General features: G+C 39.7%; 1 protein-coding gene across 11 annotated transcripts in view; it reads right to left on the reverse strand.

Moving 5' to 3' along the window:
* Positions 1 to 1,406: 1,406 nt before the first annotated feature.
* The window catches only part of pde4dip (phosphodiesterase 4D interacting protein), a 97,772-nt gene continuing 86,429 nt past the window's right edge, over positions 1,407 to 12,749 (reverse strand). For 8 of the 11 annotated variants that reach the window (XM_085138323.1, XM_085138322.1, XM_085138320.1 and 5 more), the window contains 8 exons: positions 12,027 to 12,143; positions 11,790 to 11,894; positions 11,166 to 11,353; positions 10,744 to 10,875; positions 9,789 to 9,927; positions 3,531 to 3,577; positions 3,217 to 3,340; positions 1,407 to 2,464 (listed from right to left, as the gene is read on the reverse strand). In XM_085138323.1, the coding sequence (XP_084994449.1) occupies positions 2,316 to 2,464; positions 3,217 to 3,340; positions 3,531 to 3,577; positions 9,789 to 9,927; positions 10,744 to 10,875; positions 11,166 to 11,353; positions 11,790 to 11,894; positions 12,027 to 12,143 (1,001 nt within the window). In that variant the 3' untranslated portion in view covers positions 1,407 to 2,315. The remainder of the gene's footprint in view (positions 2,465 to 3,216; positions 3,341 to 3,530; positions 3,578 to 9,788; positions 9,928 to 10,743; positions 10,876 to 11,165; positions 11,354 to 11,789; positions 11,895 to 12,026; positions 12,144 to 12,749) is intronic. The other 3 variants (XM_085138324.1, XM_085138315.1, XM_085138318.1) reach the window with 2 other exon arrangements.

Raw genomic sequence — 12,749 nt, forward strand, 5'->3', positions numbered from 1 at the left:
TATAGACAACAAAGTCCAAAGAGTGTTTCCAGTGCCTTGTTGAATCTTTTTCACAAAGCCAATATGGAGTTCAACTCAGTGTAACTAAAGAAATGGCCAGTGAGTTTACCCTTACTCTTTAGTATAAAATAATTCATAAATTTCAAAACATAACAGGAAACAACTCATATTTTCTGTGCATTATGTCTTCTTTAATTTAACATGTATGATCACTTTTTAATTTAAGAGTTTTAAATTTTTAATCTTTAAATTTTTATGCCTCTGCTTTCATTTTGTATTTGCATTTCCTGCTTTTATAGCTTTTCTTGCTTATTGTTGATCTTATAATCAGCATTTAATATTGTTGATCTAAAAAGAGAAAACCTAGTGACACTTGAAAGCACTCCGTAATTTTGTGTAAGTCACATGTACATCTGTTGTTATTCTGTTTTGTTTTTATTTTGAACAGCATTTGAGCGCTAATTAAACACTGTTTATGAAGTGTACAGTATAAAGAAACCCTCACTGTATTTGCAAGGCTGTGCTTAAGGTGAACAAAATAAAAAACATGTAGTATAACTTGAGAAAACTACAAACATGACAGATATTTTTGTCCCCTTTTATTGGAAAGATCTTCACCACAAAACATTTTAATAAAGAGAACAGTCTTAAAAATACAAATGGCCTTCATCCAAAGACCATCTCTTCTCTCTGATGTACATACTACCGTTAATATGCACATATATGAAGGGTGGCTCCTAAAACAGCTCTAACACTAAAAAAAACAAAAAACAAACCAAGTTTGACCTTTGACCTCTAAGGTAAAACAGTCCAAAACTGTTTAATCTCTTTTAAACCTGATTTAACAACATGCAAGTTGTCTACTTTGGTTCATTTTATTGCTTCTTAACTACACCCCTATAGTATAGTGCTGTTTTATGTGATTTAGATAGCTAAAAATGCCTGGGCCAATAAAAGTGCTTCATACTGATTGTCACATGCATTCATGTACAAATAATTTTCTTAAATCAGTTCAGTTTTAGAATTAAAACTGTTGGCACTTTAATTCTCAAGCTTAAAAACAAAAGCAAAGAAACACAGAGCTATGCATTGCACAGTAACCCCAGAATTTCCATTTTTTAGTAAAAGTATTAGAGGGCAGTAAAGCCACAGTTCATGCACAAAACAAAACAGGTGACCTACAAAACAGAAAAAAGTCACGAAAAACAAACTAAACAATAATAATAAACACAAGAGGAGCCAATGAAATAAAATAAACTGTGAGTGTCACAAAACCTCTTCCAAAGGAAACGCTTCCAGAGACGTGTTTATTTTTTAAAATATTGCTGTGACAAAACAGATACTGACAAATTTAGCTAAAAACAAAAAAATAAACATAGAAAAAAATGTTGTTGTTTTTAAAAAAAAAAAAAAAAAAAAGATGATGCAGAAGAAAAAAAGATGCTATGGGGTTTTTTTCTCGTTACAAAAATGAACTGTCATCCTTTCTGGACCATTTATTAAAATGTATCTCACAAGTATCTTTTTTACAAGGTTTATCAAGCCTGCAAGTCGATGATGCCAGACCCCATTTTAAAATATCTAAAGATAAAGGAAAGATTGTTTCCATGTCTAACAGAAAAAGTGAAGTTGGAGGGTGAACGGTGAATCAGTGACACTAAGCTGCTGTGTTACTTGAAAGTAAGAACATCATCTACCAGCTACACGACCGACTGCACGTCTTTTGATAGGTCTATGTTCTTTTTTCATTGGGATATTAGGACAAAACTAAAACATAACTACCTCTGGGGAGTATGGCTTTGTTTTATCACAACGCTCACACCACATGCATGTAATTCTACACACTGACTACAAACATGAGCCTCAACAGAGGCTAAGAGGAAGCACTTTGGATTTTGCTCTTTAACTCTCCCTTTTCCTGCTGGCATTAAACAAATTTTTTGCATTTTAAAATCCCTGCTGAAGTAACAAAGGTGAAGCTCCTTCCTGATTTGTCACTTTTAAACTGTGAGTCAAGGGCATCCTCCAGAAATTGCTGATTAATTTGTTGATAAATCTAAAAGTTTTCAAACTGTTTTAAATTTAGTTCTATTCTTATTAAAATTTGGTTTAACAGTAATAATGCAAAAAGACCGCATCAGACAGACGCTATGAATCATAAACAAACTTCAGCCAAACTGAGACTTAACTCATATGAACAAAAAAAACCTTTGAGTTCCCTCCAGGAAAATCCTGGAAACATCCGCACAAATTATACCATTGATACAAATAATAAAATAACAAAGACGGAGATGGCAGTGATGATGAACTCTGAGCTACAGGAAGACTTCCTGCAGGGGGAGCTGGTGCGGAGTCCATCCCTGGGCAGGAGAGGAGGAAGAGTTACAGGGTGAAGTTTGGGGCTTCATGACACTCCAACCAGGAGACATGTTGAGCTCACAGAAGCGTCCGCCTGAGATTTCACCTGAAAGATAGTTGACAAGAGATCCAGGAGGTTACTATGGAGCGGATCTTATTTATGCACCACCTGTTAAATGTAAGTTGTATATAATTTAAAAATTTTACACTTGTAAGTAACTTTACTATTTATTTTTGTTAACACCGGTATCAGCTTCTGATTGCTGTTTATCAGTTTTCCTTTGTCCCCTCAAAATGCACATATGCAGAGCAAAACCAACCTATTGCTCAGCCAGTGATATTAGACATTTATATCAATTTGAGTTCATAAAAAATGTATGTGTATAAAAGTAAGTATAACAGTAACCACATATAAATACCAATAATCTCTTTTGCAGTTTGCAGATCTCCATCAGACATTGCATTTCCTTGCACTTATTGCTTGATAACAGAATCAAAAGAATTAGTAATCCTGAGTAAGGACTAGAGGCCACATTCTTAAACTGGTCAGTATGGTCTCACTGCACTATTTGCTTTTCTAGTAAACAAACTGACGTGACTAGTTATCGTTTTTGTCCAAATGATGATTAGCAAGAAAGACGAACATTAGCAAGGAAAGCAACGTGTTAGTGTTTGCTTAGTCTTTTACATACAAGTATGCTGTTTACCTGTTTAGTAGTATCTCAGTCAGCCTTACATGCTGCATGATTATGTAGTATTTAAGCGGCTTTACTGGCTACATGCAAACATTTTTGATATATACTGTAGGTTCTTAATCAAAAAGCAAGCAGCTTCACCACCCAACACGCCAGACTGTACCTTTACCAGGCCAGAGTTGTGAGGATGAGGATGAGGAAGAATAAGAGGAGGAGAGGAGTGAGGGAGGAGAAGGAGGAATGGGAAAAGGAGCTTGGTGCAGGGAAGAAATCCTGAGTTCATTCTCCTGAGGACACTCAGTAGGAGACAGGATAGAGGAGGAAAGGTAAAGAAAACAAACATCTTTTTCTAATGACCAAAAGTGTGAGGGATGTTATCATCCACCCACTTAGTTGTTCTTACTTATGGGAATACAACACTCATTGTGGATAATGATACCAAAACCAGGATTAATATGAGGCAAAGAGTGAACTGACCTGTAAGTTGGTCTTGGCTTTCCTCAAGACATCGCGTGTTCTCAACACTGTAAAAAACAAAAACATACAATCATCATCATCATTTCTTTTTCTGACACAAACTGTAACAACGGTGAAAACATTACACATGACCATGATTACACACGATTACTGACAATACAAAGTAATCTCAGAGTCAAAATCTCAGGCTTCTCATAAATGCTCCATTTCAGACTATGAACAAGAAAGTCTTGCCATATGAGGCACCTGAGGCTCAGGAGGTGCAGCAGATCATCACTAATCAGAAAGTTGGTGGCTTGATCCCCAATTTAAAAGTATTTTCCAAGTGCTGTTAAATAGAGAAGGTTTTTTTTAAACACAGCTTTCCCAAACATTCTCGTTTTATTATGGATGCTCACAGTATTTTACTTTGGACACAGGAGCCAAATTATTTCGCAAGTTCAAAAGTGTTCAATGCTAAAAGTCACTTGTGCATCCCTTTTGCTGGATAACAGTCATTTGTTGTCTCACACACATCATCTTAGCAAATTTCTCAAGTTCCTCCAGATTTGACGGTCTTTTGCCATTAACCTTGGTCTTCAACACCCCACAGTTTTCAGTGATATTCAAAACAGGAGTTTGTGCAGGCGAGTCGATAATGTTCACTTACTCGTACTGGAAAACAAAGTGACAACCTAGATCGAGTTTTTCTGCCGACTGCTTGAGGTTTTCTTTCAAAATCTTCACATATGCTTCTTTCTTCATGATTTCTTACATTCTGACAATATTCCCACGTCACCTACCCATTGGAAGGTTGGTTGTTCGATCCCTGGCTGCTTCAGTCTACGTACATACCAAATATACTAACTTGTAGAAAAAGGTCTTTGTGTGAATGAGGCAAGTTTTGTAAAGTGCTTTTAGTACTCAGTAGAAAAACACTATATAAGAAACAGTCCGTTTCCAGCCCACTGCGTGTTTCACTGTGAGGGTGGTGTTTTTGGGTTGTACGCCTCTTCAATCATAAGCAGGATGTGCTTCTAGTATATATAATCTTTCTCCAGGTGGTCCTGGAGTTTTCCTTGGGCTTAAGGGTTAAGTCATTCACTTGTATCTTGGCAGCTGTTCAGGGAACTTTAGATACACTTCTCACTAGTTTTCTTTGAATTTCACTTCCTACCTCCACCAGGCTTGTTCTGTACCGTGTGCCTCTCTTTGGACTCTCTCTTGTCACTCCAGTTTTTGACACTTGAAAACACCATGTATATAGATCTCAGTTTTAGACAAACTTAGTCTAACCCTCAGTTTTAACTTGATTTTACAAGCTTTGAGCACTGCATAGGTGAAAGACGTTTTTAGACAGGAATACTTTGTGCTGAATACATAGAAATTTTGTATGCTTTATAAAAAGAACCAAGTATATTTAGAAATACTGTGTTGAAAATCCCTTTCTCTGTTAAAAAATGCGCTAAAGAAAATTTTGACAATAACTTGTATGAATGTGTGTGTGACTGGGTGAACGAAGCTTGTAGTAAAAAGCACCTTGAGTGCTTTATTAGAAATGAGAAAGTACCAGACAATTTATTGTTTCCCATATCCCTTTTATTGCCAGCTTTGGCATGCACCTCTAGCTGTGACCACAGAAGCCCCGCCCACAATCTGTTCATACCAAGTGTAGCCAATGTATAGGAATTTCTTTCACCTAGATATTAATGACATTATTTTATTGTATTAACATGTCTGACACTCATACTGTAAGACAAATGGTAGGGGGTGTAGTAAGGCTGTTGGGGGAAAACAGGAACTCCACAGGAAGAGTCTTTTGTCTCTTCGAGGACTCTGGGAGGTAGCAAGGAAGTGTGAACCTTAAGGTGTGAAACAGCTGTGTACTGCCTTTTGTTCCTGGAGAAGGTATTTAACTGAGAGCCATGCTAGGCTCAGGAAGACTCTGCTGACCGTCTGTCCCGCGGCCATGGGGGCTCCACAAGCTTGTTTGTATGTTGTCTTTGTGTGCTTGGATTAAAGAATGTTAGCTACCGCTCACCGCTCATCTGCAGGCTTTATTTAAGTGGAAAAACTTCCACAACAAAATGGCGCTGTGAGCAGGGTGGTCCGTGTGGTCGCTGAACAACGGTTCCGTGGACGGGCTGATCACCCCTGAGGGAAAAGGTACCTTTGTCCTACCAGCTGTTGAAGCAAAGGAAATGGAGGAGTCACGGAGCCGTGTGTTTCAGTCACCACCGAGATCATTGATTTTGAGGGGACTTCTGCAGATGGGTGAGTTGTAGCTAACTTTGTATACAGTTATGAGGAGTTTTTTGTCTGGCCGAGGGGGGGAACGCTGGCCGACCCCGGAGTTCGAGTCTCCGGGAGGAAAACCTGGTGGTTTGAGGCCCCAGGCTTGTGTTGGGTACGGTCCATCACAAGGACATTGGCTCGAGCGCGCTGTTGGGGAGAAGCCGGCCCAGACCTGTGTTCGGTCCAAGTACGTCACAGGGACAGCGGTTTGGGTACACTTTCGGAATCCATTTCTGTGTACTATAGTGCACGGAGTGGCGGTGTTCGTTCCTTGGTCCGTAGAAGGCAAGGACCTCACGGGGGACGCCTCGTGTAGTAAAATGGGATCTAGATCCAGTAGATCGGCAGACGTTCCACCAGGCGGCCAGAGACAAAACTCAATACGTGACTGTATGGTAAGAATTGAGTAGATGTGTGGTGTGTAAGATTGCAGAGAATGGTTGTGTGGGAAACGTTGATGTGTGTGTAAAAACAGTGAGAAATGGGGTTACAAAATGTTGAAAATGGGGAACAAAAACAAGAAAAAAAGAAAAAAAGAGAGGAGTGTAGAAATGTGTGTAAAAGTTGTTTCCAACTAGTGGGAGAGGGTGGTACTGCAGGCCACCAGCTCCCCTAGGGTGGACACACGAAAATTTCTGTTTTAGCAGAATTGTTGATAAAAATAAGAAAAAAAAATAGGAAGAGGGTTTGGTGTTTTTCAACGTAGAACAACTAAAATCTTTCTGGGTTTTTAAGAAAGGGGAGTTCAGAACCAGAGAGGGGAGATGTGTTGTTTTAAGCAATGAGAAGAATGATCAAAATGTCTCAGTGTGTCACTTGCAGGTGAAGAGCAGACCTGGATCAATTTTCCACGTGCAGCAGTCGGAAGAAAATTATAGGTTAACATGATTAGAAACACTCAAGCCAAGTTTTGGCTGAATTATTTTACAGCTTAACTTCCATGTGTTTGTCACCCTGAGAACACAAGCTCCAAGAATCTCTCCCTGAAGACAAGAAATGCAGTTTCAGAACAACGAGATGGATCTCGAGAGCTCACAGCAGTATCCTGAGCAGTGAAGAAAAGGTCCAGCAGCAACATGGCAAGATGGCAACATGGCAGCAGCAAGACAGCGACAGCAAGGAGAAAAATGGCATCATCATGACTGGATGGATGGATGTGCATTTCCAAGGAGCTGCAACTTCACTGTGTGAATGGACTTTTGAAAAGACTGCCTGAGTTGGACATTTGCCACTTTTGGAGCAAAATGGCAAAATGAGACAGTGGAAAACAGGACAAAGCTGAAAGACAACTGACTCTCACTGGACTGCTGCAAGGGGGAGAGATGAGATGAGACCACAGTTGAAGGAGAAGGGGACAACATGGAGGAAGGCTGTTGTAGTGTGGGAATGAAATTTGGGTTTAGGAAACTGGGAAGGAAAAAACGACTGCCTTGCTTGGAGAATTGAAAAGTGTCTGGAGCACCGCAAAGAGGAGAGGTACACAAAAAATAACACAAACAGAAAAATGCATTAATCCTACTAACACATACACACATGCAATGAAGCTCATGAAGACCAAATAGCATTTTAAGCATTTCTGTTACCATCATCTTGTCCGGTTCACTTAATGGGTTAAGCAGTGATACATAGACTAGTGAACTAGTATTATTTTTGGGGAAGGATGATTGAATCAGTGGTGAACAGAATGCTGCGGGAGGGTCAGATGAGTGGAGACTAATAGATTATTGAGTTTCTGGTTTCTGATGTGTGAGGGAGGTCTTATCATAACACACATCTGGGTACACGGGGAAAACAAAAACTCATTTTCTAATAGAATATTGCTGTTGTGTGAGGTGTGTGACTGGTGGATGAAAGTTTTGGGGATTTACTGATGCATTTTCTTTTGGTACCACTTTGAACCTGCCAATTAGTTTTGTTTTTTCATCATTCTAAGGGAGTATGCTTAGACAACTTCTAAAAAGAGGCCTTCATATTTTTTGATGTTTAACAGTGCACTGAGATTTTTGTTTGGCAATTTTCTCTTTTTCAAGCAGGCTGCAAGATCGGAATCGAAAGCGCTACACAACATGTTGAACAATCGCAAGTGAGCTTCTCCAAAATTAAAATGGGCTCGGGAGAAAGCCACTTATTTGGGACAATCAGAAAACAAGTCCCTGTCAAAAAGGATTCAGCGAGGTAATCCAGTCTAAATTCTTTTTTTTTCCTTTTTTGAAATGACGTCATTGCTGGCAGTAGAAACTTATTGCGTCACGAGAGGTTCTACTGTCAGCAAATAAAATGGGGACTGACTGGACTGACAAAAGCTTTGACTAAGTTGACACCAGTATGCAAGATTGCACCTCCACCTTGACCTGACAAAAGGGTGGATGTATGTATGTTTCTTTTTACAGGAGCAGAAAGGTGGCAGCAACATCCTGGGTTGCATGGGCTTTGGGGCCGTGCTGACTTAACCTTTTAAATGCCACTTTCTGTGTCTTTGTGAATTTACCAGCGGTGTGTTATTCATGACCTTGTATTGTTTACAGTACAGAGGTCACTGTGAGAAAGTGTGCATACAGACGCGCTGCGCTAACATCTATATCACTTTTTTCCACAGCAAAGGGTTAATCATATGATCTAATCACATGATTTACAGCAAGACACACCACTGGCTAATGTTTTTTCTTACGACAGGGCCTGAAGTGAAGCTACTTCAGGGGAGAAGCCCTGAGAATTTTTAAGAGACAATGCACAGCTTCATTGTGCATGTCTAACAGTGATAAGCTGACAGAGGGAAAAAGAGGGTTTTCCGGGGAAGTTTTCATTTTTAAATTGCATGAACCGTGACATGAGGGATATGGAAGGATTGACTGAGGCGCAGATGCAAACCATGCCTGGGAGAGAACGCTTCAAGTGGACCAGTGAGAAGCAGGGACCATCTCCAGGACAACTGACAAACGACAGTGGGCTTCCAAAGGATTGTCATGAGGAGATTTTGAACAGCAAAATCTTAAAAATAAAATGAAAGAGTTTCGCCGTTGACGCTGAGGAAGACAACTAAGGTGTACGATGTGCTCTGCCTTAAATCTACAGCCGCGTTGGAACAGAAATCGAGGGATGAAGAGAGCGTGCTAAGCTCCAAAAGTGACAGCGCAAGGAAGATCAGCGTTGGAATTATGACTCTGTAAATGGCACAGACACCAGGAGCCATGACTGTGACTGAGAATGACCACCTAATGCTGTTTCACTTTGCCATGCAAAGTACTTTGACACCCTGGAGAAGACCTTTCCTCTGTATCATTGTTGTTTCCATTTGCATGTGAGAGCTTAGATTGTGGGGAAGATTAAAGATGAACAAAGGGTGGTGGGAGAACAGAACAGTGAGGATACACAGTGTGAAACTCCTTTAAGTGTACAATAATGTTGATGTGATATACAGAATGTCAGGGAAGAAATTCTGGTTTTAATGTGATTCTTGATTTAAGAATCAAAGGGTGGGATTGTATAGGAATTTCTTTCACCTAGGTATTAATCACATTATTTTATTGTATTAACATGTCTGACACTCATACTGTAAGACAAATGGTAGGGGGTGTAGCAAGGCTGTTGGGGGAAAACAGGAACTCCACAGGAAGAGTCTTTTGTCTCTTCGAGGACTCTGGGAGGTAGCAAGGGAGTGTGAACCTTAAGGTGTGAAACAGCTGTGTACTGCCTTTTGTTCCTGGAGAAGGTATTTAACTGAGAGCCATGCTAGGCTCAGGGAGACTCTGCTGACCGTCTGTCCCGCGGCCATGGGGGCTCCACAAGCTTGTTTGTATGTTGTCTTTGTGTGCTTGGATTAAAGAATGTTAGCTACCGCTCACCGCTCGTCTGCAGGCTTTATTTAAGTGGAAAACTTCCACAACACCAATAAAAAGAAATCTCCCTTTAAGAGACGAGAGCCTTTCTACACTTAACACATGGTTTTACATGTGCTATTAGAGTTTTTTGGAAATGTGTACTCACATTGGCTGACTATAAAGTGCTCCATGCTATCTTTGGTGCCGCTGGAGCTCTTCACTCTGTCCATTGTGTCCTTTAGAGCCTGTTCTTGCTCTGAGAGCTTCAGACGGAGAGAAAGGACCTCCTCCCTCAGAGACTGATCCTAAATAGCAAAAGACAGGTAGATGGCTCTCTGAGCTCTTGTAGATGCATACACTGACATGCAGAACATGCGAGTACAACCTGAAATAATAAAGGCAGGTGCAGCAGTTGCGGTAAATGATACAATTTTGCATAAAATCTGTTTATTTACTCATATCCAGCTCCTTTAATCTTTGGGGAAAAGTTAGTAACTCTTTTATTTCTAAGTAAAGTATGTGCAAAGGCCCCTAACAGGGTTCACCTCACAGGGGGCAACTGTATCACCCTCATGTTTTTCTATCAGCAACAAGCTTACGTAGTGAAACTTACTCTGTGTAGGGTGGTGTGATTCTTTCTGAGAGCCTGAGGAAAAGGAGCAGGATCATTTAACCCTAACAGATGTTTAAAAAAATGATTTTGAGCAGAATGTTTCTGTTATATAAACTTCAAATGTAATGGGAGTTAGATCTAAAAGTGGCAAATTAGATATATATATATTTTTATATAGGTTTAAAACACCAATTGATTACATATTATAGCAGCAATGTAATATGTCAAAGTCTGCTTTTATTAGAGTTTTTTCAGTGATACAAATGCCCTCATCCAGTGTTACACTGGTCCTGTTGTAATACACTGTCTTGCATTAAACTGAACATTTTAGTCAATTTTAGTAAATACTTTTATCAAGAAATATTTTTTCCACTTCTCTTTTCTATTAATGCTGAGAAAAGAAATCATGCGTGGCGAGACAAAAAATAGTATTACAGTGATTTTGGTCTCTTGTTTTTAAAATCCCAAATCAGATTTTCTCTGTGACACCAGGAAATACTTTTCTGACCTGTTGGACTTCCTCAGATTTAGGCAGAGCTGCTCTCCAGAACACGCAAAGCAGAGCCTCAGCCTCATCAAGTATCTGCCGCAGAGTTTTAGTGTCCAGCAGCAGCTTCTGAACAGAACCCCAGTCTGAAAGCTGGAACACAAAATGCATGAAGTCAATATAATGTGCATTAATTATGAATATATTTATTTCTATTTATGTATGAGAGGTTTTTGCCAGGGCTGCGGCACTTGTACGCGTCGCTTCTGTTATGAGAAAAGTTATTTACAGACCTGACAGCACATTCCAGAGACCACCCCCTATTACAAGGCATTAATCATTTTTATCTTATCAGCTCTGGACTTTAATGAGGACCATAATTTAGTAAATGAATCTCAAGTTATATTGAATATATTGAAATAAAAAGAGTTTTGAGCTCTTACCTGATGAAAGGAGAACTCCTGTGAGGTGCTCAGAGAATAAAGAGCAGTCTCCATCTTAAGGAGGAGCGCACTTCCCTGGAGGATGTGCTGCTGCAGAACTTTGAAGTCATCAATGTGGCCAACTGCATGGCGGCCATGACAGTTATAAAAACAGCCATCTGTGCGATGTCCATGCAGGGTTGAGCCTGCTGGAAAGGAAAACGAAAGAACTGTGTCCAGTGCGGTCTTCTCTCTATGGATTCACTTATTTGATTTAAGAGTACAGAAATCCCACATAAAAAATAACTTTTAAATGCCTAAAGTTACAGGTTCAAACTTAAGCCAGGCTTAAGCCAGGAGGATGTGCAATAACCACACATTATCAGTGACATGAGGCAAGGAGTTATTATTTGAAAGAATTGTGGATGTGGACTCAAAACATACATGGTTACTGTTATTTCCTTTTTTGCTCAGAGATAGTGTTCCCCATAGCCAACTGCTAATAGTTTCTGGTTTCATGTAAAATTATTCACACTGAGGGATACCTGAACAAAGCTTGCGGAATAATGTTTTCATGCTTAAAGTTATGAATATTATGGGTAGGATTGCATAGTCACAGTGCAAGTGCTGCTTGAAATCTCTCACCCTGATCAGTTGCTCCAGTTTCCTCTGTGTGTTTCTGCATAGCATGCAAAGGAGAGGAAGGACTGAAAAGTCCAGTGTCTCTCACAGGTGGAGAGGGAACGCTATCTGTGGAGACAGATTCCCATCAGTACTGACCTTAAAGTTTCCTTTTTAATACATTTTTGTAATTGTAGTGCTATGATCTGCCATATTTGTCAAGATTTTCAGAAACAGTCTAGGTGTTTCAGATATACTGACCGCTGAAGAGCTGCCTCCTGGCTTGAGGCTGCGTGTCAGCTTCTCTGCTCAGCTGCTGCTCCAGCTGAATGTGCAGATCTTTGGGATCAAAGACTGTTGTGCTGTCACTGCCTTGACCTGTTAGAGAACACACAAATACTGGTGATTAACAAAGAAAGTAGACAATCTGTGTGGGAGCGAGAGATTGAGAAAAGAAGCAGGTCCTCATTGTAACTTCAGAAAAGTGACACATTAGATGATTTTCACAAGAAAGAAATTTTTAAGTTCACAAAACACACACATGGACCAGTTTTCATACGACTGCATTCCTAAACAGAAACATAATTCCAGCAGCCGTCTTTTACGAATGGCAGCACATAGAAAACATACCCACCTGGAAAATAGTGATTGATGCCAGTGGGGTTCATTCACTAATATAGGCAAAATTATCCAAACAAAATAAGTGTGCATACAAAAGTTTTGGTCTGATTAATGAAACATGTGCAATGTTTTTCTACTTTTATTTTTGAATCCTATATGACAAAATATTCTGTGATATAAAGTGAAAAGGTTTGACATCAGAGATGATGTGAAGAAAAATAAGATAGCATAAGAAGGAAGCAGGTGGAGGAGATGAAGAGCTTCCAGCCCACTGGGAAGTAGCAAACTGGTAAGAAATGAATGCCATTGATGACATCCAGTCAATATGCAGGTCTTTTTAGTAAATGCAGCTTTAATATGCTA

The sequence above is a fragment of the Neolamprologus multifasciatus genome, chromosome 17, assembly GCF_963576455.1.
Source record: "Neolamprologus multifasciatus chromosome 17, fNeoMul1.2, whole genome shotgun sequence".
NCBI classification, from domain to species: Eukaryota; Metazoa; Chordata; class Actinopteri; order Cichliformes; family Cichlidae; genus Neolamprologus; species Neolamprologus multifasciatus.